This window comes from Pan paniscus, chromosome 1 (genome assembly GCF_029289425.2).
Source record: "Pan paniscus chromosome 1, NHGRI_mPanPan1-v2.0_pri, whole genome shotgun sequence".
In the NCBI taxonomy this organism is placed as follows: Eukaryota; Metazoa; Chordata; class Mammalia; order Primates; family Hominidae; genus Pan; species Pan paniscus.
The window spans coordinates 13,959,253-13,985,518 of NC_073249.2; the positions used below are offsets into that span (position 1 = coordinate 13,959,253).

General features: G+C 37.3%; 1 protein-coding gene and 1 pseudogene across 6 annotated transcripts in view; one reads left to right on the forward strand and one right to left on the reverse strand.

The window, feature by feature from the left end:
* Positions 1-26,266, forward strand: part of ARID4B (AT-rich interaction domain 4B) — a 162,549-nt gene that overhangs the window by 95,465 nt on the left and 40,818 nt on the right. For 2 of the 6 annotated variants that reach the window (XM_003824491.5, XM_055099675.2), the window contains 8 exons: positions 3,038-3,114; positions 4,830-4,984; positions 9,419-9,491; positions 10,918-11,012; positions 12,514-12,611; positions 13,632-13,875; positions 14,218-14,393; positions 20,156-20,413. In XM_003824491.5, coding sequence (XP_003824539.1) covers positions 3,038-3,114; positions 4,830-4,984; positions 9,419-9,491; positions 10,918-11,012; positions 12,514-12,611; positions 13,632-13,875; positions 14,218-14,393; positions 20,156-20,413 — 1,176 coding nt within the window. The remainder of the gene's footprint in view (positions 1-3,037; positions 3,115-4,829; positions 4,985-9,418; positions 9,492-10,917; positions 11,013-12,513; positions 12,612-13,631; positions 13,876-14,217; positions 14,394-20,155; positions 20,414-26,266) is intronic. The other 4 variants (XM_063595469.1, XM_055099773.2, XM_003824492.5 and 1 more) reach the window with 2 other exon arrangements.
* Positions 7,169-13,625, reverse strand: LOC129394325 (putative uncharacterized protein encoded by LINC00596; annotated as a pseudogene).

Consider the following 26,266-nt stretch of genomic DNA (forward strand, 5'->3'; position numbering starts at 1 on the left):
GTATGTTTTTCCTTACTAATTTTGGTAATCTTTTCCAAACTAGACACTCAGTACTGTCTAATTTGTCAACATTTGTCCACATAATAGCTGGTTATTTGAGGCAAATTTACCATATCTAATGTATTTAATACTTTATTTATTTTTTTGTTTTTTTGAGACGGAGTCTCACTCTGTCACCCAGGCTGGAGTGCAGTGGTGCAGTTTCGGCTCACCGCAACCTCTGCCTCCTGGGTTCAAGCTATTCTCCTGCCTCAGCCTCCTGAGTAGCTGGGACTATAGGCGCATGCCACCGCACCCAGCTAATTTTTATATTTTTAATAGAGACGGGGATTCACTGTGTTGTCCAGGCTGGTCTCGAACTCCTGATCTCGTGATCTGCCTGCCTCGACCCCGAAAGTGCTGGGATTATAGGCGTGAGCCATCGCGCCCGGCCTATTGATGTATTTATTGACATTATTTCCTTAGGGTTTGTTCTTGATGGTCTAATTAGGAATTTCCGATACTTCTACTAGTTATGTCTAATGGTTATAGTGATACCTGTTGGATAATACTCAACTTTTGCAGTAGTCTGAGGATTAAAATGGGTTGCTTGTATATGGATGGTAAGTGTTAAGAAAATGATTTGTTAATTTTTCTTTAAGAATTAAATGACTAGAGAAGCCAGATATTTTATACAGAATTGTATTGGGTATAAATACCTTAAAAAACTCATCATGTTTTAAGATTTGATGTTTGAATTTTCAAGTTCGGGAAAGGTATTTTTATTTTTAATTATTTTATTTTACTTTATTTCATTTTTTTGGTGAGGGTCTCACTCTTTCACCCAGGCTGGAGTGCAGTGACATGATCACAGCTCACTGCAGCCATGACCCTTTGGGCTCAGGTTATCCTTTCACCTCAACTTCTCTTGAGTAGCTGGGACTACACCTGGCAATTTTGTATTTTTTGTAGTGATAAGGTTTCACCATGTTGGCCAGGCTGGTCTCGAACTCCTCAGCTCAAGCGATCCAAATGCCCTGGCCTCCCAAAATGCTGAGATTACAGGCGTGAGCCTCTGCACCCAGTCTGAAAAGTTAGCTTCAAAAACAGTATGTAGGCTGGGCGCGGTGGCTCACGCCTGTAATCCCAGCATATTGGGAGGCCTAGGCAGGTGGGATCATGAGGTCAGGAGTGCAAGACCAGCCTGGCTAACATGGCAAAACTCCGTCTCTACTAAAAATACAAAAATTAGCCAGGCATGGTGGTGGGCGCCTGTAATTCCAGCTACTAGGGAGGCTGAGGCAGGAGAATCGCTTGAACCTGGGAGATGGAGGGTGCCGTGAGCAGAAATAATGCCATTGCACTCCAGCCTGGGTGACAAGAACAAGATTCCATCTCAGAACAAAACAAAACAAAACAAAAAAATATGTAGAACCAACTTTAACAAAATTGGGATAATCAGAGGAATTTAAGCACAGAAATTGAATATTGACTTAATATTAAATTGTTGGGGGGTAAGGAAAATGGGAAAACGTTAGTAAAACGGCACAAACTTTTATTGGTAAGATGAATAAAATGTACAGGATCTGATGTACAGTGTGGCAACTGTAGTATTCTGGCAGCCTCCCAAGTAGCTAGAACTACAGGTGTGTGCCACCACGCTCGGCAAATTTTTGTAGGGTTTTTTTTTGCCATGTTGCCCAGGCTGGTCTTGAACTCCTGAGTTCAAGTGATCTGCCCACTTTGGCCCCCAAAGTGTTGGGATTACAGTTGTCAGCCAGTGTGTCCAACCTTTATTTATTTATTTATTTAATTTTATTTACTTTTTTTTGAGATGGAGTTTCACTCTTGTTGCCCAGGCTGGAGTGCAATGGCGCAATCTCAGCTCACTGCAACCTCCGCCTCCCAGGTTCAAGTGATTCTCCTGCCTCAGCCTCTCGAGTAGCTGGGACTACAGGCATGCACCACCACGCCCAGCTAATTTTTGTATTTTTAATAGAGATGGGGTTTCACCATGTTGGTCAGGCTGGTCTTGAACTCCTGACCCCAGGTGATCCACTCGCCTCAGCTTCCCAAAGTGCTGGGATTACAGTTGTGAACCACTGCACTCAGCTCAACCTTTATTTTTTAAGAGATGGGATCTTGCTCTGTTGCCTACGCTAGAGTGCAGTGGCACGATCATAGCTCACTGTAACCCTGCCCTGGGTTTCCAGTCAGCTCCCTGCCTCAGACTCCCAAGTAGCTGGGACTACAGGCACATGCCACCACTCCTGGCTAATTCTTTGCTTACTTTTTTAGTTTGTCTGTGGAGACTGGGTCTCGCTATATTACCCATCCTGGTCTTGAACTTTGGCATGAAGCAGTCCTCCCACCTTGACCTCCCAAAGTGTTGGGATTACAGGCATGAATCACCATGCCTGGCCCCAAACATTGTATCATTATATTGCCGTAAATCGTTTTTGGCCGGGTGTGGTGGCTCATGCCTATAATCCCAGCACTTTGGGAGACTGAGGTGGGTGGATCAGTTGAGGTCAGGAGTTCAAGACCAACCTGTCCAACATGGTGAAACCCTGTCTCTACTAAAAATACAAAAATTAGCCGGGTGGTAGTGGCATGTGCCTGTAATCCCAGCTACTCGGGAGGTTGAGGCAGGAGAATCGCTTGAGCCTGGGAGGTAGAGGTTGTGGTGAGCCAAGATTGAGCCACTGCACTCCAGTCTGGATGACAGAGTGAGACCCTGTCTCAAAAACAAAACAAAACAAAACAAAAAAAGTTTTCAGTGTTGCATTTGGGCAGGGGACTCTGGTATTTGGGAACACGTTGGTGTTTATAAAATAGCTCTTATGGTAGGATCCTTCTGTAGATGATTACGTATTTTAACATCCTGTCTTGTATGTTATTTCTGACTTGCTACTCTGTGTGCAATCACTTTTATTGTAAATGTCAACATTCCCATATTTTCAGTATCTTTCTGTGATATGTAATCATCTGGATTCTTAATTAATCTCAGTCATATTTTGGGGTTTTTTTCTTCTCTTATAATTAAAAAAATATATAGTACTTCAGTTCCAAGAAAAGATGTCCATGAAATTACTAGTGACACTGCACCAAAGCCTGATGCTGTTTTAAAGCAAGGTAAGGATAATCTTGGAATAAATTACAAGTACTGTAAAAACTGCTAAAGTGTTTTTGAAGATTAAATTTTTCTTTGCTCTTTAAAAATTTTCTTTAAATTATGTTTTTATGGTTATATTTGGTTCCTTGTGACCTTTATTTTTATAAACCCATGTGTCTTCTGTGTTATAAGTTTCCTTTTCTTTTTTTTTTTCGGAGACAGAGTCTTGCTCTGTTGCCCAGGGTGGAGTGGCGCAATCTCGGCTCACTGCAACCTCTGCCTCCTGGGTTTAAGCAATTCTCTTGCCTCAGCCTCCCGAGTAACTGGGACTACAGGCACACACTGCCATGCCCGGCTAATTTTTTGTTATTTTAATAGAGTTGGGGTTTCACCGTGTTGCTCAGGCCGGTCTCGAACTCCTGAGCTCAGGCAGTCCACCTGCCTCAGCCTCCCGAAGTGCTAGGATTACAGGCGTGAGCCACTGCACCCAACCATAGGTTTCCTTTTTTTTTTTTCTGTTTTTTTTTTTTTTTTTTAGCTTATAGTCAGGCATAATAATCTAGAATAATGGGAGAGAACTGTGTAGTCAGCTGTTACTATAATCTAGCTTTTGCCTGGTAAATAAAATATTAGTTTCTGGGAATGGTAGAAGAAAGGAATCAAAGTAACTTTGTGTTGTTGTTTTTTTTGTTTTGTTTTGTTTTGTTTTTTTGAGATGGAGTCTTGCTCTGTCGCCCAGGTTGCAGTGCAGTGGTACAATCTCGGTGCACCCTCCGCCTCCCGGGTTCAAGCGATTGTCCTGCCTCAGTCTCCCAAGTAGCTGGGACTATAGGGGCCCACCACTATGCCCGGCTAATTTTTGTGTTTTTAGTAGAGACAGAATTTCACCATTGACCAGGCTGGTATCGAACTCCTGAGCTCAGGCAGTCCGCCCGCCTTGGCCTCCCAAGTGCTGGGATTACAGGCATAAGCCATCACGCCTGACTGAGGAATCAAAGTAATTTTGGTTTGGTATTTCTCACTAATGAATGTACATCCTTAACCACAAGGCTCCAGTAGTTTTATTTGAGGCATATGTGGTAATTGCATCTGTCACTTGGTTTTTGGCACTGTAAATAGTTGTCTTCTCTTTGCCCTTATTCCTTGAATTCAGTAATATGCTATGTAGATTGGTTAAAATCATCAAGATTTTTTGGTATATAATTTATTCCCATATATTATAAAATGAGAATAATTGTGTCTAGCTAATTTTAGTTGAAGGTAATTGTTACCGTAGTTTTAATTGAAGTTCAACTGAAAGTGTAAAAATCATGTGTGGTCAGTTTTCAGGTATTGTATATTTATTTTAATGGCTCTGTGCCTGGTATTAATACTGTTTGATAATTGTTTGTTGCATAAGATATTACATGATTTCCTGTATTAAAGGTTTTTACTAGCGAAGCTTAATCTTTGTTTAAAAGAATAAAACTGCTCTTCTTTTATTTATTTAAACTTAAGTAATCTTCCAATGGTGGCAGTTTTGCCATCTATAAAATGACTACCTGATGCATAGGATGGATAGGATTAAATATATTGCTACATTTAAAAGCACTTAACACAGTTTCTGGTACGTAGCAAACAATAAATGTCAGTGGTATTAGCACAGTAGTTTTTATTTCTTTATCGTGTTTAATACTTTTTGAGAAAACAATTGTCTTAATTTCTTCAGTTCACGTACCTTGTGGTCTGTTTCCAGCCTTTGAACAGGCACTTGAATTTCACAAAAGTAGAACTATTCCTGCTAACTGGAAGACTGAATTGAAAGAAGATAGCTCTAGCAGTGAAGCAGAGGAAGAAGAGGAGGAGGAAGATGATGAAAAAGAAAAGGAGGATAATAGCAGTGAAGAAGAGGTAAGTGAAAACAGTTGATACCTTTTAAAATTATAAATAACAGTTGGGTTTCCCTTGTGGGTTAGGATTTGGCATTAAGTCATTACTCATATAAGCATTTTTAGTATGAGAAATATTTCATAATCTTGTATTTGAGATCCTCATAATCAGATAGTTTACTTGGTTACTTTAGATATGTGATCCTGTGAAATTGAAAATATTAAGTCTGATTTTCGTAATAACCTCAAAAACATGTCTTAGTCTTCCTATGCTTTTTTTAATGAGATGATTAAGAAAGTATCCACCAGGCTGGGCGCAGTGGCTCAGGCCTGTAATCCTAGCACTTTGGGAGGCCGAGGCAGGCGGATCACGAGGTCAGGAGATCGAGACCATCCTGGCTAACACGGCGAAACCCCGTCTTTACTAAAAATACAAAAAATTAGCCGGGGGTGGTGGTGGGCGCCTGTAGTCCCAGCTACTCGGGAGGCTGAGGCAGGAGAATGGCATGAAACCGAGAGACGGAGCTTGCAGTGAGCCAAGATCGCGCCACTGCACTCCAGCCTGGGCGACAGAGCGAGACTCTGTCTCAAAAAAAAAAAAAAAACGAAAACAAAAACAAAAAAACTTTCCATCTAGGCCAGGCACAGTGACTCACGACCATAATCGTAGCACTTTGGGAGGGCAAGGCAGGTGGCTCACTTGAACTCAGGAGTTCGAGACCAGACTGGGCAACATGGTGAAACCCCATCTCAACAAAAATAAAAATAGAAATAATTAGCAGGGCATGTCAGTGCACTCCTGTAGCCCCACCTACTGAGGAGGCTGTGTTGGGAGGACGGCCTGAGCCTTGGAGGTGGAGGTTGCAATGAGCCGTGAATTTACCACTGCCCTACATCCTGGGTGACAGAGTGAGACCCTGTCTTATTAAAAAAAAAAAAAAAAAAAAGAACCTACCTACCTAATTCTTTAAAATGCTTTTCATTACCATGTTGACAGCTGTCACCTCATGAAATGCTTACATCTCCATATTTTATTGATTAACCCAGAAAAGTATAAAATACATCTTTCATTTAATATTTAAAAGAAAAATCAGGCCGGGTGCTGTGGCTCATGCTGGGATGACTAATCCTAGCACTCTGTGAGGCCGAGGCGGGCAGATCATGAGATCAGGAGTTCGAGGCCAGCTTGGCTAACATGGTGAAACCTCGTCTCTTACTAAAAATACAAAATAATTAGCCAGGTGTGGTGGTGGACACCTGTAATCCCAGCTACTCGGGAGGCTGAGGCAGTAGAATTGCTTGAACCTGGGAGGCGGAACTTGCAGTGAGCTGAGATTGCGCCATTGCTCTCCAGCCCGGGTGACAGTAGGAGACCCCGTCTCAAAAAAAAAAAAAAAAAAAAAAGGCAGAAAAGTAAAGATCAATATCTCTTTGATTCAGAGAATCTTGAATCATTTTATCTAAGACAAATGGGTAGATAGTTCTGATTAGATCATAAATAAGACATCTGGTTGTATATGGCTCAAAGAGCTCAAATTTTGGATTTTATTTTACCTGGAGCTTTAGATCTGGCAGTGACAAGGTACTCTTTAATGGTTTGCTGAACAGCCTCGTAAAAGTTAATGAGTGGTGCAGATAGTGAAGGCTACTATATTTGACCATGAAATGAAATGTATTTAATGTGTTTAGTAAATTAATTGGTCAGTATGTAATATTTTAGGTAAGTTATGAAATTCTGCCTTTTAACTGTAGTAAAGTATTAATGAAATAAGATTGTTTTGGAGGTTATATTTTAGGGTGTAGTGATCTGTAATGACAGTGTGTAATGTAGAAATTTCCCTGCTTCAGTCTTCTCCCTGACTGCTTTCTATTTAAATTGCTAAAATCAGCAATCATTCCCTTGCTGCTAAAAACCTCCTGAGTAGCTTTTTTCACTGTAAAAGTTAAGCTTTCATATAGAATCTCCTTTATAGTCCAATTCCTGCCTCAATTTTTTCTCATCATTTCCCTTTCTGTGTCCTCCCCCTTGAACTTTATGCTATAGCAATGTCAAATTGCATATGTTGCTGCTACTCACCTTTGCATATGCTAGTACCTCTGTAGGCACCACCTTTTCCTCCCCTCCTTCCTTAGTCAGCATGGTACATTCCTGTTCAGTTTTCAGAACCCTACTTAGGTGCCATCTCTCTAAAGAGAAACCTGTGAACCATCACCTCTCTCACCTCAGGAAAGCACCAGTTCATTTGCTAGTCTAAACTACTACTGCTCCTGGCAGGCACGGTGGGTCATGCCTGTAATCCCAGCACTTTGGGAAGCTGATGCGAGCGGATCACCTGAGGTCAGGAGTTTGAGACCAATCTGGCCAACGTGGTGAAACCCCGTCTGTACTAAAAATACAAAAATTAGCTGGGTGTGGCTGGGCGCGGTGGCTCACGCCTGTAATCCCAGCACTTTGGGAGGCCAAGGCAGGCAGATCATCTGAGGTCAGGAGATCGAGACCATCCTGGCTAACACGGTGAAACCCTGTCTCTACTAAAAACACCAAAAAATTAGCCGGGCATGGTGGTGGACGCCTGTAGTCCCAGCTACTCAGGAGGCTGAGGCAGGAGAATGGTGTCAACCTGGGAGGCGGAGCTTGCAGTGAGCCAAGATCACGCCACTGCACTCCAGCCTGGGTGACAGAGCCAGACTCCGTCTAAAAAAAAAATTAGCTGGGCGTAGTGGCAGGTGCCTGTTATACCAGCTACTAGGGAGGCTGAGGCAGCAGGATTGCTTGAACCCAGGAAGCGGAGGTTGCAGTGAGCCGAGATGACACCACTGCACTCCAGCCTGGGCGACAGAGCAAGACTCTGTCTCAAAAACAAGACAAAACAAAAAAAGAATTACTACTGCTCCTTATACATATTTTTGTCATTTATATTTATTGTCTATTTTTTCTTCCCCACGAATTTGTAAGTTCCTTAAAGTTAGGAATGCTGTCTTACTCGTATTCATACTTAAAGTGTCTGTCATAGTGTGTAAAATACAACAGATGATAAATAGCTACCAAACCTTTTGGTGCTTAGTGTTTTCACAAGTGTTTTTATAAAAGCAAACCTGTAGTGTAGTGTAAACATTTTCTTGAGTTAAAAGCTTACCTTAAATGTTTTTGGAATAGGAAAAATTGTGCTGTTTAATTTAAAGTTAAATATTGTACCATGGGAACATTTAAGATAACATCTAGAAAATAGATGTCCTTAGATTTGTATTTGATCACCTTACCAAAACCTGAATGTATGGAGTGTGTTTAAATTGAGAAATACAGATTCATCATTAGCAAATTAATGGTTGTCATTTATTTTTCTCTGCCCAATTAGAAAACCTAATAGTTTATCAACATGGGCTTTAAAAAAAAATTACCTTTCTTTGTTGTACTAGCTTTTAAATTAAAAAGACAATCTCGCTAAAGCAGTAGCATTAGGCACATGATTTTCCAAATTGAAAAATGCTATGTTTTTATTTATTTAGATTACCAGTTGAATATCCTAACTTTTACTGTTACAAATCTGTATATTTAAGCCAGAGTAACTGTAAAGCCTAGCTGTATATTTGGAATCATTTTCTCTGCAGTTACTCCTAATCATGTTCTGTAACGGTAGGCTCCATAGCCTATTTTTTCTTTTATTTGATTCAGCACCTGGCATAGTACCTACACTTACAGGTGCTCAAGTGTTTGTTGAATGGATGAAAGTCATTGAATTGGTGAGTTCCTCAATCTTAACCTACTACCCTGCTCCTTGCAGGTTGCTTCAGGACCAGCTCCCTGCTGCCACAGCCCTTGGCCACAGCAGCAAGAAGCTAGTCCTTCCCTTGTAATTGATAAATCGGGGAACTATTTTATTACTTGAAGATTTCCCTAAGTCTGAATCTTCAGGTATTGTAGATCAAATTTGTTCCCCACTTTACTGATTATGTAAGCTTGAAGTATATACAGTGGGGCTGCATAAAATGAAGGATACTTGCAGTCAGCTAATGGGACCCATACTTTTATAGTACCTTGAGGAGCAATAATAGAATTAGTTTTGATATTTAACTCTGATCCAGTTTCGCATAAGTTGAGAGTAGGTATTCTTGAACCTGTGATCCTGATTTGAAAAATAGCTCTCTCATATGGTAAAAAAAACAAAACAAAACAAAAACCACGAATAGTCTTACTAGTCCCTTTTCTCATATGGGAATTTTTACTGTGGGGATTCTAACTATTGGGATACTTTTAAAGGCATATTCCTCTATAAAACATAAAATGTCTAGACTTACCTGGTTTTGAACAGCTTAGTGTTAAAAGAGTAACTTTGATTACGTAAAAAGCCTTTGAAGTATTTTAATGAACACTAGTCTTTGCTGTTGGTAAGAAATCTGCTTGTTTTATTAAAATGCTTAATTGAAGAAAATAATATTCTTCTGTGATTAAAATTAGGAAGAAATAGAACCATTTCCAGAAGAAAGGGAGAACTTTCTTCAGCAGTTGTACAAATTTATGGAAGATAGAGGTGAGTATTTTTTATTTATCATTAACGTGGTAAGTTTTGGACAGATAATTAGTATCTTAAAAATAAGAATAGAATTTTGTTTACTGAACTTTATGTCATCAGTAATTATGGCTGTCTTTTTGACTCTGATATCACCAGCACCTAGCATAGTGCCTGTCACGTAACAAGTAGAATGAGGAATTTGATAGCATTTTGACAGATATTGTGGCTATGGACACATAAATGCACTTATTACCCTGTCCTGCCAATCCCTTTACCTATCCATGGGTCCCTAAAGAACAGTAGCAAAATGGGAATTAAGCCAGAAATAGATAAAGAAGTGTGACAAAGTCTCAAAAGTGAGCCTTGGCTCAGCTTATTTAATCTGCCAGAAGCTGCTAAGGCCACGGAAGGATTGAAGGAAGAAGAATAACTTAGGGTAATGAACTAATCCTTCCGTAACCTCAACGCTGTTATTCTCTAGCTTATCTTCTTGGTCAGAGTCTACTTTCTTCTTTTCTGGGAAGATGCTTGTAAGGGAGTAAGGAGAGGCTTTCTAGCTGGAAGGGAAGGGCAAAATGAATGATTAGTGTTTGGAAACACCACAATACTCTGGGAATTGAACGTTTTCTAAATCCCTGATTGTAATGCTGATGAGTAGAAACTGACTCTGTTTGTCATGTTTAGTTTTCATAAATGATAACAACGCCTAACACAATATAAATATATTTTCTTTTTCAATATAAAATGTCTTTGATTCTTGTATTATTTCTTTACATGAATGGAGGGTTGGCCTAAGAAGTATGCTGTTTCATAGGCTCTTGTATAAGATAAATGAAAAAGCAAAGAAAATGAATAAAATCTAATACTAGAGAAGAGTGAAAAAATATGATTAAGCCAGTCATATATTTTGTAGAAATGGCCATATGAGGCATTGTACCCCTACCCTGTTACCTCCTCTACCACTTTCTCATGGTTTGTTTGATTTAGCATCCTTGCCTTGCGTTTTCTTGTGTTAGAATGAAAAAAAAAAACAAAAAACATGTAGCTTTACTATAGAATCATTATTTAGAGTAGTAGTAAATTGGTAAAATACAAAGAAAATGCCATAAAAGTAACTCTTATTGGGAAGCAGTTATCTAGTATTTCTTCCCTCAGCAGAGGGAAGAAAGTAGAATGAAAATAAAAGGTTTCAAAAATCTGGTTATGGTTTTTAAAATTTAAAAAATTTTAAAGTGGCCATGGGCTTATTTATGTGTAGATACCATGTCTTTGATTAACAAGATAATTTCTCATATATATATACATATATGTATATATACACACACATATATATACGTGTATATATATATAAAAATACTATAAATACTTGTATTATTTGAATCTTTTGAAATTTTAAATTAAAAATGTAGTGTGGATCTAATATAGTTTGTGTTTTCTGTAACAGGTACACCTATTAACAAACGACCTGTACTTGGATATCGAAATTTGAATCTCTTTAAGTTATTCAGACTTGTACACAAACTTGGAGGATTTGATAATGTGAGTGTTGTAGTCAAACTGAAACATCTTTTTCATGTAACATGTTTTCTCAGGTATCTGCCATCTCTGAAATTGTTTTTCTAAACAACAAAACAAAGTTTTTCAGTAAAAACCTAAGAAGAAGATAAAGTGGAAAGTACAGCTAGCCTCCTCAGACAAAATTTAAATTTTAAAGATTTTTTAGGCCAGGCATGGTGGCTCATGCCTGCAACCCCAACACTTTGGGAGGCTGAGGCGGGTAGATCACTTTAGGCCAGGAGTTCAAAAACAGCCTGGCCAACATAGCAAAACCCCATCTCTACAAAGAATACAAAAATCAGCCAGACGTGGTGACACACGCTTGTAATCCCAGCTACATGGCAGGCTGAGGCACGAGAATCGCTTGAACCCAGGAGACAGAGATTACAGTGAACCAAGATTGCACCGCTGGACTGCATTCCAGCCTGCGTGACAGAATGAGACTCTGTCTCAAAAAAAAAAAAAAAAAAAAAGATTTTTTTTTCATATCAGCTTTCTGATTACTGTTAAATTGGTCAATCTTTCATAAACCTCCTTTTTTTATCTGAGTCACAGCACAGCCATATTGGTGGAAATCCTTCCTGTGTCTCTTTTTCATTAGACAGTATGCTCCTTAAGAGCAGGGATCTGTCTTAATATTCTTTATATTCTTAATCCCTTTAAGAATATAAAGGGATTAAAGCAGGAAATGTTTGTTGAACTGATCTGAAGAAATTATTTTAAGGTTGATGTGATGTACGATACTTATCCAATTGAGAATATTCTGTGGAATAAAATACTTTACAAATTTCTGCAGAACTGCATTTATTAGCCTGTATATTTTATGTGAAATAATAAATCCTTTAAAAATGTTTGTCTCCATTTCTTTGTTAAAAATTTTGATTTAAGAGCCTGAATATTTTTCCATTTTCCATAACTGGGTTTATTTAAAAGTCAAATGGGGCCAGTTATGGTGACTCATGCCTGTAATCTCAGCACTTTGGGAGGCTAAGGCCAGGGGATTGCTGGAGCCCAGGAATTTGAGACCCACCTGGGCAACATGGTGAGACTCCATCTCCACAAAAAAAATTTTTTAATTAGCCAGGTGTGGTGGTGTGCATCTATAGTCCCAGCTACTTGGGTTGCTGAGTCAGGAAGATCCCTTGAGCCCAGAAGTTCAGGGCTGCAGTGAGCTGTGTTTGTGCCACTGTTGCTGCACTTTAGCCTAGGCAATAGAATAAGATCCTGTCTCAAAAAAAAAAAAAAAAAAGAAAAATAAATAGTCAAATGACCTAATATTTCAACATTTATAATTTTCTGGTATTTGTTAGAGTACTAAAACCTTTATTTTTAAACCAAATTTAGAATTTATCAAGTTTTTAAAAATTCTTTTGAGACTACGACCAATAAATATAAAAATATACTCATATATACTGTGTCTATCAAAATGTTATTATATTAACACCTTTTAATTTGAGAGTTTTTGTTTCACTTTGTCCATTAGATTGAAAGTGGAGCTGTTTGGAAACAAGTCTACCAAGATCTTGGAATCCCTGTCTTAAATTCAGCTGCAGGATACAATGTTAAATGTGCTTATAAAAAGTAAGTTAGTATAATTGATATGATTATCTTCAGTATTTTTACCTAGAAAGCAGGATGAAATTTACCTTATAACTGAGGTTAATTATTTCTTTAAAGAAATCAGAACATTTTACTAGAGTAGTCATTCTATGATAGTATTTTCTAAAGTGTATTCTATGAATACTAGATCTATGAGAAATTCTGTGAAGAAAGTTTTTGTGGCTAAGTACATTTGTCAAGTACTTCATAGAGGTTAAAAAGCTAATATTCTGAAGTCAAGTAAATCCACATTTGAATCCTAGTTCTGCCAATTATTAACTGTTTATGCCCTAGGGCCAGTTATTTATTCTCCTAAGCCTCAGTTTCTTCATTTGTAAAATGGAATGCTTGGCCAGGCATGGTGGCTCATGCCTGTAACTCCAGCACTTTGGGAGGCCGAGGCGGGCAGATCACTTGAGGTCAGGAGTTCAAGACCAGCCTGGCCAGCATGGCGAAACCTTGTCTCCACTAAAAATACAAAAATTACCTGACCATAGTGGCTAACGCCTGTAGTCCCAGCTACTCAGGAGGCTGAGGCAGGAGAATTGCTTGAACCCAGGAGGCGGAGGTTATAGTGAGCTGAGATTGTGCCACTGCACTTCAGCCTGAGCAACAGAGTAAGACTGTCTCAAAAAAACAAAAAAAACAAAACAAAAAAAACAAAAAAAGGATGCTGCTGCATGCCCCAGGATTACTGTAGTGACTAAATGAGATTTACTAAGGAGTCCAGCCTCACACATAAGAAATGTGCAAAAAATAGATGCTATTACTAATACTTTTAATAGCTGTTATTGTTATGACTCTGAGCACAGTGTTTTAAATGAATTTTTTGACAAAATTTTTTTTTGCATTGAAAAGATTAGAAAGAACTAGAATAAATTAGAATGTTAATATGGCTCAATATCTGAGAGTTTAGACAAAAGAAATGAATACACATTAAAAATAACTATAGTTATATTTTGAAATCTTTTCACCAAATGTAATTTCTCTTCATGTTTCCAGATACTTATATGGTTTTGAGGAGTACTGTAGATCAGCCAACATTGAATTTCAGATGGCATTGCCAGAGAAAGTTGTTAACAAGCAATGTAAGGAGTGTGAAAATGTAAAAGAAGTAAAAGTTAAGGAGGAAAATGAAACAGAGATCAAAGAAATAAAGATGGAGGAGGAGAGGAATATAATACCAAAAGAAGAAAAGCCTATTGAGGATGAAATTGAAAGAAAAGAAAATATTAAGCCCTCTCTGGTAAATCAGATATTGTTAATTGTCTTTTGCTTTCTTTGGTATATTTTCCATATCCTCTATAAAGTTCCAAAATCAATATATTGTATATTATTATTCTTTATTATTTGTTTATTTTCTTCATTAAGTGCTACTTTTGTATAATTTTTATCATAACTTCAAAATAGCTGTTAGCTATTTTTGTCTAGAGCTTTAAAGTAGCAGGAGTTTCTTAAAAGTAATTTATAACTTTTAATATTAGAATTGGTTGATACCTCCTGTTGCTAAGAGGATATAGGTTGAAAAATAGGATATAGGTTGAAAATTTTTACTTTTGTTGGTTTCTTTCCTCTGATCTTTTTCTAGGGAAGTAAAAAGAATTTATTAGAATCTATACCTACACATTCTGATCAGGAAAAAGAAGTTAACATTAAAAAACCAGAAGAAAATGAAAATCTGGACGACAAAGATGATGACACAACTAGGGTAGATGAATCCCTCAACATAAAGGTAGAAGCTGAGGAAGAAAAAGCAAAATCTGGGTAAGAAAATTGTTTTTGGTTACGATGCATTTCAGCTTGATGGATTCTTATCATTTGCTCTTTGTATGTTTTTATGTATGAATCTAAATTAATTGACAAAATATTAAATAATAGAGTGATTGGCATTTATTAATTAAATAGCATTCACTTCTTTCAGAGACCCTACTGATAGAAATTTGTAGAGAAAGATCATACTTTGATCCACCCTTCTTGCTCTCATCATGGAAATTGATAAAATTTTTAGCTAGAGCAAAGTACTTTTTAGGTCTGCTGAATTACTTGATAATATAAACTTGGGGCTATGTCCATGTTTTATAGATTGTATGTTGGCTATAGATTCTGAGAGTTGTATTTATTTCTTAAGCAAAAGCAAGAGTGGAAAAATACTAAAGTTTTAAAAGGCCAAAAATTGTATGTTCTGTTTTATGTGATAGTAGCATTTGTTTGTTTTAGTCACTTGGAATGATGAATTATTCGACAATGTAATTTATGCACTGCTAGTGGACCCCTGGATTTTATAGATAATCTTTGGCATTGAATCTTTTTTCTGAGGCTTAAAAAACATAAACATATCTGTTAGTGTCTCATTTAAATAAGTACAATGAATTAAAAAAAAAAATCATTTAGCAGGCCAGGTGCAGTGGTTCACGCCTGTAATCCCAGCACTTTGGGAGACCGGGGCGGGCAGATCACTTGATGTCGGGATTTCAAGACCAGCCTGGCCAACATACCGAAACCCTGTCTCTTCTAAAAATACAAAGAAGTCAGGCGTGGTGACATGTGCCCGTAATCCCAGCTACTCAGGAGGGTGAGGCAGGAGAATCTCTTGAACCCGGGAGGCAGAGGTTGCAGTGAGCTGAGATCGTACCACTGTAGGCCAGCTTGGGGGATGGAGTGAGACTCTGTCTCAAAAAAAAAAAAAAAAATCATTTAGTGTACTGACATTTGGCCACAGTATGCAGACGAACAGGGAAGGGGAAAATAAAAAATGGGGCTTATATGAATATAGTAAAAAATGTTTATTATACTTTGTTGTATTTTTGTGTATAAAAATATATATTTTGAAGTATGCCTTACTGCTGTTGGATACTATTTCAAGTATTAAGAAACAGTAAAGATTTCAGCTTTTTGCCTAAAATCTTTTGATTGATCAGAGTTCTGAAATTTTGGTGGCACCATACAAACATGGAAGAAAAACATCCTGGGTTTAGAAGAATGTAGTAAAAGTGTTTGTTGATTATACTTTGTTATATTTCTATGTGTAGAAGTGTATGTTTAAAGTACTGCTAAAGGAGATCATTTTGATAAGAATCTTAATAAAGATTCAGCTTTTTACCAAAAAATCTGATTTTTAAATCTGCAGATATTTCTGGAACATCTGCTGTTTGCAAGGCACTGTGATAAATCTGTATTTTTTTCTTTGCTAATTTTTTAAGTTGGTGCTTCTGCTTATTTTATAGAATAAACTGTATTTTGTAGGTTTTTAACAACCCCTTTAACTCTATAATTATATGGATTTTTATGTACTACAGATATTTATTAGTATATGCGTACCTCAAACTAAAATTTTCCTGATGTGACTGCCCTAGTTTGGTAGATATTTTTTAGAAGCATTGCAGTTGGGACTGTTTATATAGTACTCCCTGCTTTTCCACAGTTTCAGTTACCTGTGGTCAACTGTGGTCTGAAAACAGGTGAGTACAGTGCAATAAAATATTTTGAGAGAGAGAGACAAGACCATATTCACATAACTGTTATTATAGCATATTATAATTGCTTTATGTTATTAGTCATTGCTTATCTCATGCTGTGCCTTATTAATAAATTAAACTTTATCAGAGGTATGTATGTATAGGAAAAAACACAGTATATATAAGGTTTGGTACTATCCACGGTTTCAGGCATCCACTGGGGATCTTGGAATGTATCCCTTGCAGATAAGAGGGGCTTACTGTAATTGATTTTTGAGTTTTATTAGATAATTGCAGTGGAAAGTTTTACAGTGATAAAGAATTAATATATAGGTATTTTTCTGGCATATAAACTTTCTCTAAGTAATAGGCTACTACCAAGAATGTTCAGTGTCCTTCTTCCATTGTCCAGATGTGGGAGACTGAAGAAGTTGATATATGTAAAATGTCTAGTTCAGTGCCTTGGCCATAGCACGTACTTAATACACTATCTTTTTTAAAATTTTTGTTTCATTGTAAAGAGTGTAACATCAAGTAGGGAAGATTTGATATTTCTTTGTGAATTCAGATGAAAATCCTTGCTGATACATTTCGTTTCCCAAGATATTCTTCTCTAAAATATGACTAGCTTAAATGCGTATGTGTGTGTATGTATGTATGTATGTGAGTGTATGTATGTATATGAATGCATGTATGTAGTGTATGCATCAACTTAATTTTTTTTAACCTGTATGTTGGTTGCGTTTTATACTTTCAGAGGCTCTCTTTCTTGGCATTCTGTGTTCCATCTGGTTTAGCACATTAGTCTTGAATTTGCCACTGAAGTCTTAGAGAGTAGAATAGTTTTCTTTGGTTGATTGCCAGTAATTATGTTGTTTTTTTCTTTATACTTCAGTGTATTATTAAAGTGAATTTCATTTGGTTTGTGTCTGAGGGTGATATTAAATGTATATTTTTAATTTTTGATTGCTTGATTTCATTAATAAAAGAGTGTTGGGTTTTTGTTGTAGATTGAATGAAAATTTGCCTGGGCTACTACTTAAAGTATGATTGTGCTTGCTGTTGGCATTTAGAATTGTTTGTATTCATCAACTCAGTGTATTCTATGATGTAAGATACAGCTTGGAGTTTGTCGTCATTTCAAAAAATTTAGAATTTTGATTCTATATCTCATTTTTATATGATGATTCTGAGGTGCATGATAAATCTCTTTTATTGTGGCCACAATAAAATATGCTTCTTTTCCCCACTATGCAAAGATAGAGTCTTATGACTTAGGCAAGTATTCTTTCAAAAAAAATTGTTTTAATTTACTATATAAAATAAAATTCCTCATAATAATTTATCATTGATAATCCCATTTCTGTTAATTTTTTTGATATTTTAGCCTTAATAAAATTACTTTTTCATAATAGAAATATTATTTTCAATAACATTGTTAATATTTTAATCTCAGGCTGGGTGCAGTGGCTCATGCCTGTAATCCCTGCACTTCGGGAGGCCCAGGCAGGCGGATCACCTGAGGTCAGGAGTTCGAGACCAGCCTGGCCAACATGGTGAAACCCCATCTCTACTAAAAATACAAAAAATCAGCTGAGCGTAGTGGCATGTAGTCCCAGCTACTTGGGAAGCTGAAGCAGGAGAATTGGTTGAACCTGGGAGATGGAGGTTGCAGTGAGCTGAGATCACGCCACTGTACTCCAGCCTGGGCAACAGAGCGAGACTCTGTCTCAAAAAAAAAAGTATATATATATACACGTATATATATATGTGTGTGTGTGTGTGTGTGTATACATATATATGTATATCTCAGATTATAGCTGGTTTCATGAAGGTTTTAGTTTTTTTAAATACTTATATATTTGACTGTAACTGAGTCTTTAAAATAGGAATAAATCTTGAGAATTTTTGAGGAATTTGTGTTATAGTTCAGACAGAATTGATATATTTGATACTTTCGTGAACACGGACTTACTTCCACCGGTCCATTAAACATCCTCCCAACACTCCTGCCCCACTATACAAAAGGAAAAGGAGAATAAAAAGGCATTATAGTGCTGCTTATATCACTATTTATATATTATTTTTGTTGCCTGTATAATTACATAATTAGGAATGATAAAGTGTATTATCCCTAAAAAGGTTGCATGTAGGAATATAAAGCTGAAATTTTCAGTGGAGGAAGTTTTTTTTTTAATATAAATATTATATTCATCAGGCGGGCACAGTGGCTCACACCTATAATCCCAGCACTTTGGAAGGCCAAGGTATGAAGATTGCTTGAGCCCAGGAGTTCAAGACCAGCCTAAACAACATAGTGAGACCCCTGTCTCTACAAAAATAAAAAATAAAAAATTATCTGGGTGTGGTGGTGTGTGCCTGTAGTCCCAGCTACTTGGGATGCTGAGGTGGGAGGATCATTTGAGCACAGGAAGTCAAGACCACAGTGAGCAGTGATCAGGCCACTTCACTCCAACCTGGATGACACAGTGAGACCATGTCTCCAAGGGGGGGGGAAATATATATATATATACACACACACACACACACACATATATGTGTGTGCATGGTGTAATATATGTATATATATAATCATTACTCTTAATATATAATATAGCATATATTTTAATATATCATGTATTTTACATATTATTAATTTTTAAAGCTTAAATACTAAACTATCTGGTTGTTCTGCCTTATGATGTTTAGTCATTTGTGAGCCCTAAAGTGATGGAGTCTTTAAGTACAGACATACAGGACAGCAAATAAAACCAGACTAAATGTAGCCTTGGATTTCATATTGAAATTTTTTAAAAAATAAATCTAGTGTTTGGAAAGATTTATGATTGAAGATTTTCTCCAACTTGTTGAATACAGATTGGTGGTCAATATAAAAAGGATATGAATGCTCAGTTTTAGAAAGTACATGGTACTAAGAAGATAAAAATGGATGTAAGGCCAGGTGTGGTGGCTCACGGCTGTAATCCCAGCACTTTGGGAGGCCAAGGTGGGTGGATCACCTGAGGTCAGGAGTTTGAGACCAGCCTGACCAACATGGTGAAACCCTGTCATTACTAAAAATACAAAAAAAATTAGCTGGGTGTGGTGGTGGGTGCCTGTAATCCCAGCCTACTTGGGAGGCTGAGGCAGGAGAATCGCTTGAACCTGGGAGGCGGAGGTTGCAGTGAGCCGAGATTGCGCCATTGCACTCCAGCAGCCTGGGCGACAGGAGTGAAAATCTATCAAAAAAAAAAAAAAAAAGGATGTAATACTCATTCTAGAATAGTTTGACTTTTAGTTTCATATACTTGTAATTGGCCTCTCATCTGTCTATTTCTTTGGAACATCAAAGTTGAGAAGATTTGTAGAAGATGTTAATAAATCTGTGGTAATGAGAGTAGAAATTGTGTTGAAGTTTAAAGGAAAGAACAAACCTGATAAGATATTGGTAGTACATTATTAGAATATTTCTGTTTAAATTAAAATAGTATTTCAGTTATTATAACATTTGAAAATTCGGTTGGAGAATGTTTTAAAGTTATTAAGACTGCCATCTGCTAGTAAAAATTATTGTTTCAAACTTCCTGAGGCCTCCAGCTTGGGTGACAGAGCAAGACTCTGTCTCTAAAAAAATGAAACAAACATCTTGAGGCTGGAAATATTTGAATGAAAAATAATTTTTAGTTGTAAAATGGCAATGAAGTATAATGAATTTTTTTGTCAATTGAGATGTAAAACACTTTTATTAATAAAACATGAAAAAATTGTTAGAGTTGACCATACTTGCTTCTTGCTGTTCGGCACAAATTCTGTTCTTCTGACTTTTGGAAATTTTCTTTTACTGCACTTATTTTTGAATCTTCATTTTCTCTAAATGTGTCTTTCTGTAACCTTGGTTGTCTTACAGTTTTAGTTTTTAATAGTAAAATGAAACTCTGAGAATTTCATACACGTGGAACCTGCTTTTCCTGGAACAATCACAGCCACAACTTTTATCAATATATGTGGTTTGGAACTGAAAAACTTATGAAGTGTCTTTTATTAACTCTGCAATTTTTTAAACCTTTCAAGAGATGAAACGAATAAAGAAGAAGATGAAGATGATGAAGAAGCAGAAGAGGAGGAGGAGGAGGAAGAAGAAGAAGAGGATGAAGATGATGATGACAACAATGAGGAAGAGGAGTTTGAATGCTATCCACCAGGCATGAAAGTCCAAGTGCGGTATGGACGAGGGAAAAATCAAAAAATGTATGAAGCTAGTATTAAAGATTCTGATGTCGAAGGTGGAGAGGTCCTTTACTTGGTGCATTACTGCGGATGGAATGTGAGGTAACTTGAGTTTTAGCTAGTGATTATTACCTAAAAACAATTATAAAATACTTTTCTATTTAAAAACTTAAGTAATGGATTACAGATTTATTAGTATTCTAATTGAGGTCATAGTACCTTATAAAAAATAGTTTTTAGCATGTAAATACCTCACTTAGTGATTTACAATTAATGTTTTCAGTACTTAGAAGATATCCCTAATGTCTAGAAAACCGAGGTCTACACACTTGATTTTTATGTACTACATGTAGATCAGTAGACAAAACATTGTTGAAATGATCAGAACTTCTGGACATCTACAAACCAATTATCAGGCTGCTTGCTGTCTTGCATTTTAAACTACCTTGCCACAGTAACCTCTTTTTTGTATTCTGAAGTCATGTCTTTCCTTCTGTAGTCAGGGATTTAAAATCCTAGGAAACATTAGCTATTTTAAGAAAGCCTTATCTCCTTATTAACAGCTATTGCATTACAGCCTTATTCAGAAGTCTCAGAAATTTATTAGTATCTTTGAAAAAATCTGGTTGAACATGTAAGCAGACCTGCTTCACTAAAATAGAATGCACTTTTTGACTGCTCTTAACCTAGGGAACTGAAAGGCAAGAGTGAAATTTGGTTTTAAGTCATGTTCAATGACTTAAGCATTTTTCTTAGATAAATTTTCTTTGGCTTTCCAAAGAAATTTTGTATTTTGATTTTATCCAAAATTGGCAAGCCAGTTTTGGGATCTATTCATTCAGTTATCTTTTAAGAATCATTTATTTTAGAATATTTGATACTATATTGGAAATGTAGCCTATAAGACAGATACCTGGAAAGATTAACCATAGAAGTTTAAGTTGTGGTTTCATGGTGTACCTAGTGTCTTCAAGGAGGAATACAGTTCTCATGCTTTATACTTAAATTATATTCTGTGGTTTGGGAAGTTAATAGGAAGGCATCATCTCAAATTCTGTGTTTGAGTGTTGCAAATGAAATTTTGATTCTCTTTAATCACTTCCCACAATGCCCTTTCTCTAAAGAAAATCACTTCTGAGAGTTTTGAGGCTGTCCTTACTAACTTTTCATTCTACTTTCACATACATATAAATGTACTCATAGAAAGTATATAGTATTCTTACATGCATGTGTTTTAAATAAATTATACTATACAAAATTCTGTTTCTTAAATTTTTTGTTGTCCTGTTGTATAATAGGAAGCTCATGATCTAATCTGATTACCTTTCTTATTTTGAGAAAAGTACCAGTCCGATCCATTCTGATGCTTGGAAGAAAATAGCAAATAGCAACTTAAGTCATGAGGAAATGTTCAGAAGTTTTGTTTTGGGCTCATTCTTTATTATGTCTAATCAGGATACAGTTTTAGATTTTAAGAATACCTATCGTCAGAGCTTAGATGTGATAGTCATCCAGAAACATAAGTTTTTCCAGATACCACTTTAACACACTGCACAATTTATCCTTTCACCTGTTGGTTCTTTTTTTCTGTTTTTTGTTTTTGTTTTTGTCTTTTTTTGGAGACAGAGTCTAGCTCTGTTGCCCAGGCTGGAGTGTAGTGGCACGATCTCTACTCACTGCAACTTCCACCTCCCAGGCTCAAGCGATTCTTGTGCTGCAGCCTCCTGAGTAGCTAGGATTATAGGCGCCCGCCATTGTGCCTGGCTAATTTTCCTATTTTTAGTAGAGATGGGGTTTTGCCGTGTTTGTCTTGAACTCCTGACCTCAGGTGATCCGCCTTGGCCTCCCAAAGTGCTGGGATTACAGGTGTCAGCTGTTGGTTCTTATGCTGCCTTTCTGGTACGTGATTTTCCTCACCTGAAGGTCTGGCTATTAATGAATATATTCCACAGAAGGTACTTGAGATCTCAGATATAGCTACCAAAAGAATATTTTGCCCAATTTTTCACTTCTAGTCATTTTGATCTTACTAAATTATCTTACGGAATATAAATGTAGAGGGAGTTCTACTTCTGCCTAGGATATAAATGTAAATGTAGAATATGTTAGTTTAAAATTAGGAAGAAAAAAGCTGGGTGTGGTGTTGCATGCCTGTAGTCCCAGCTACTGAGGTGGGAGGATCACTTGAACCCAGGAATTCGAGGCTGCAGTGAACTATGATCATGCCACTGTACTCCAGCCTGAGTGCCAGAATGAGACCTCATCTCTTAAATTAAGAAATACTTGGATTAGCAAAAACGAATAATTACTGCATAATGCCCATGAGATAGAGTCACAACACCTTTTGCCTCTCTTTTTAGTTTTTCTGATTATTTTGCTAGTTTACATGTAGAGGCAGTTTTTCCTCTTGGCCTTTATGAAGTATTTGAAATTCTATGAAAAAGGGATAGAATTTAGGTGTTCTCCAACTTTCACTGTATATAATCAGGGCTCATTTCCTTCCTTTCTTCCTTTCTTCCTTCCCTCCTTCCTTCCACGGAGTTTCACTCTTAATGCCCAGCCTGGAGTGCAGTGGCTGGATCTTGGCTCACCGCAGCCTCCGCCTCCCGGGTTCAAGCGCTTCTCCTGCCTCAGTCTCCTGAGTAGCTGAGATTACAGGCACGCACCACCACGCCCAGCTAATTTTTGTATTTTTAGTAGAGATGGGGTTTCTCCATGTTTGTTAGGCTGGTCTCAAACTCCCGACCTCAGGTGATCCACCTGCCTCAGCCTCCCAAAGTGCTGGGACTACAGGCATGAGCCACCGTGCCCAGCCAAGGCTTATTTTCTATTAATTGGCTCTTTAAACAAAAAAGGCTTAGTAGATATAAGAACTGAGTCATTCATGAAACTGTTTTACAATTAAGATATAGCTTTGTTTTGTTAAGAAAAGATTGACTAAAAGAAAGAGAATTCCAGGAGTATTTTGATTTTAGACAGTAGAAAGAATCTCTAGTAATTTAGTTTTTAAATAGCAGGAAGGGAAAGGAAAGAATTTAAATTGAGGCATTCAAGTTTTTAATAATATAGGGAGGAAAATGCAACCTAGTTCAACAAGACATGCTTGTGTTACTGTGAACGTTGCCATCTATTTCTGAGAACTCAAGTGCTTGTATGCTATGAACTTTCAAAAGAAGAAAACTTAACATCTTGATGAAGACCTGTAGGATGGATCTCTATACACTCCAACATCATGGAGAAAACAAGTGTACTTCAGTAGATTAAGCAGTTAATCTTCTTAGAGTTAACATAACTATTTTATTTCTTTCTGCAATAATCAGTCTGTCTTATTGATAAATAAGCAATAATTTTTATTTTTGCGGCTCCTCCAGTTCTGAAGCTAATTTAATAAGGACTGCAACAAATCCTCATCAGCTCTATGACAATTTTTCTTTTATTTTTAGGGTCTTCAGCTTGATCTCTAAATTTATACTTAACAGATGTGAAATTGGAAATGAAGATTTATGCGTGGAGGTTCATGAAAATAGTTTTATCTTCAGTGGTAGTCATTCATGACAAGCAGTTTGGGAGATTTGTGTGGACCTATTTCCATGGTTTTTTTAATCTGAAACAAGTATTTCGGATTAAAAAAAAGAGAGAGAGACAGACAGGACCTTGTTCTGTCACCCAGGCTGGAGTGCAAAGTGCAGTGGTGCAATCATGGCTCTCCAGCCTCGACTTCTTGGGCTCGAGTGATCCTCCCACCTCAGCCTCTGGAATAGGTGGGACTCTAGGTGTGCATCACCACACCTGGCTAATTTTTTATCTTTTGTAGAGATGGGGTCTCACTATGTTGCCCAAGCTGGTTTCAAACTCCTGGGCTCAAGCAGTCCTCCTGCCTTGGCTTCCAAAAGTGCTGGGATTATAGACATGAACCAATGCTCCTGGCCATGAAACATGTTTTTCCGGTAAAGAGATTTTCTCAAATAATATAAGAGTGTCTGTCTTTTTGTTTAAAAATACTGTTTTTAGGCCAGGCACGGGTAGCTCATGCCCGTAATCCCAGCACTTTGGGAGGCCGAGGTGGGCAGATCACCTGAGGTCAGGAGTTCGAAACCAGCCTGGCCAACATGGCGAAACCTCATCTCTACTAAAAATACAAAAATTAGCCAGACATGGTGGCAGGTGCCTGTAATCCGATCTACTTGGGAGGCTGAGGCATGAGAATGACTTGATCCAGGGGCACAGAGGTTGCAGTGAACCAAGATCACACCATTGCACTCCAGCCTGGGTGACAGAGCAAGACTCCATCTCAAAAAAACAAAAAACAAAAAACAAAAAAATCCATTTTCTTGTTAATTTTTACATTTTTCTTTTTTTCCTAACTAAAATGCTGTTTGTTTGTTTGTTTTTGAGATGAGGTTTTGCTCTTGTTGTCTAGGCTGGAGTGCAGCACCGTGATATCATCTCACTGCCACCTCCGCCTCCCAGGTTCAAAAGATTCCCCTGTCTCAGCCTCCCAAGTAGCTGGGATTGTAGGCACATGCCACCATGCCCAGCAAATTTTTGTATTTTTAGTACAGATGGGGTTTCACCATGTTGACCAGACTGGTCTCAAACGCCTGACCTCAGGTGATCCACCTCTGCCTCCGTAAGTGGTGGGATTATAGGCGTGAGCCACTGCGCCCGACCTGTATAAATCTTTAATATAATTTTCATGTATGTCCCTATTTCATAGCTGAAAATGTTGATTTTTGTTATACAAAGGTTAACATTTGGGCAAGTTTGTTTTCTACTGTTGTGATGAAAAAAAGTCATGTTTTAACATGTTCACACCACATTTACTGGAAAGGGCTTGAACTCTTTAACCACAAATAGTATAATACTTTTACAGAATTTTTCTGATGCAGTGACAGTATCTAAAACTATTGTCTAGCACTATATTACTTACTATGTCACCAAGCACTAGGCATGTTTGGAGTATGCTCATAAATTATTTTTTAAACTCTTCTAAAAATAACAATTTAGAAAAATACATAAAAGTAGAAAGATAAAATTATTGCTGGCCGGGCATGGTGGCTCACGCCTGTAATCCTAGCACTTTGGGAGGCCGAGGTGGGCGGATCACCTGAGGTTGGGTGTTCGAGACCAGTTCGAGACCAGCCTGACCAACATGAAGAAACCCCATCTCTACTAAAAAAAACACAAAATTAGCCAGGCATGGAGGCACATGCCTATAATCCCAGCTACTAGGGAGGGTGAGGCAGGGGAATCGCTCGAACCTGGGAGACGGAGGTTGCGGTGAGCCGAGATTGCGCCATTGCACTCCAGCCTGGGCAACAAGAGCGAAACTCCATCTCAAAAAAATAGAAAAAAAAAAAAATAATAAAATTACTAATATTATAGTGTGTTCTCTTTTAGTCTTTTAAAATGTCTCCCTACATTTAAAAAAAATTTAGTTCTGCTTAAGTAGTTTTTAATAGTAGGCTCTCTGTTATATTTAACTTTTCTTAGTGATGTTAATATTTTGTAGAGAATCTTAGCATAATTATCTAATTGATCCCTTTCACTCTCAAGTTTCTAAGTCGTGTCGTAAATATGGGATTGATTTTTGAAAGTAAGGGTACACATTGAAATTAACATGCTGTAAACTAGTTGAGTGTGTTGGATTTCTTTGTTTAGTAACAACTGAGTGAAACTATCTAGACTAATTGGCATGGAATTTAAAATACATCAATATTTTGTAATAGTGTATCAATACTGATTGAATTTTCTCGCTCATTTCCAACTTGGCTTTCTGTAATCAAAGAGTTGCAAATTTAGTTAGAGAATAATTTTTTGTATGTTGAAGATCACCAGCTGCATTAATGGGAACCCAAAAGTAAAAGAGACACTCTAAAACTTCAGTTGTAAAACTCTTAAATAAGCCACAACAGTTCTAGTTCATGTTAACAGTTACAGAGAACCGAAAATAAG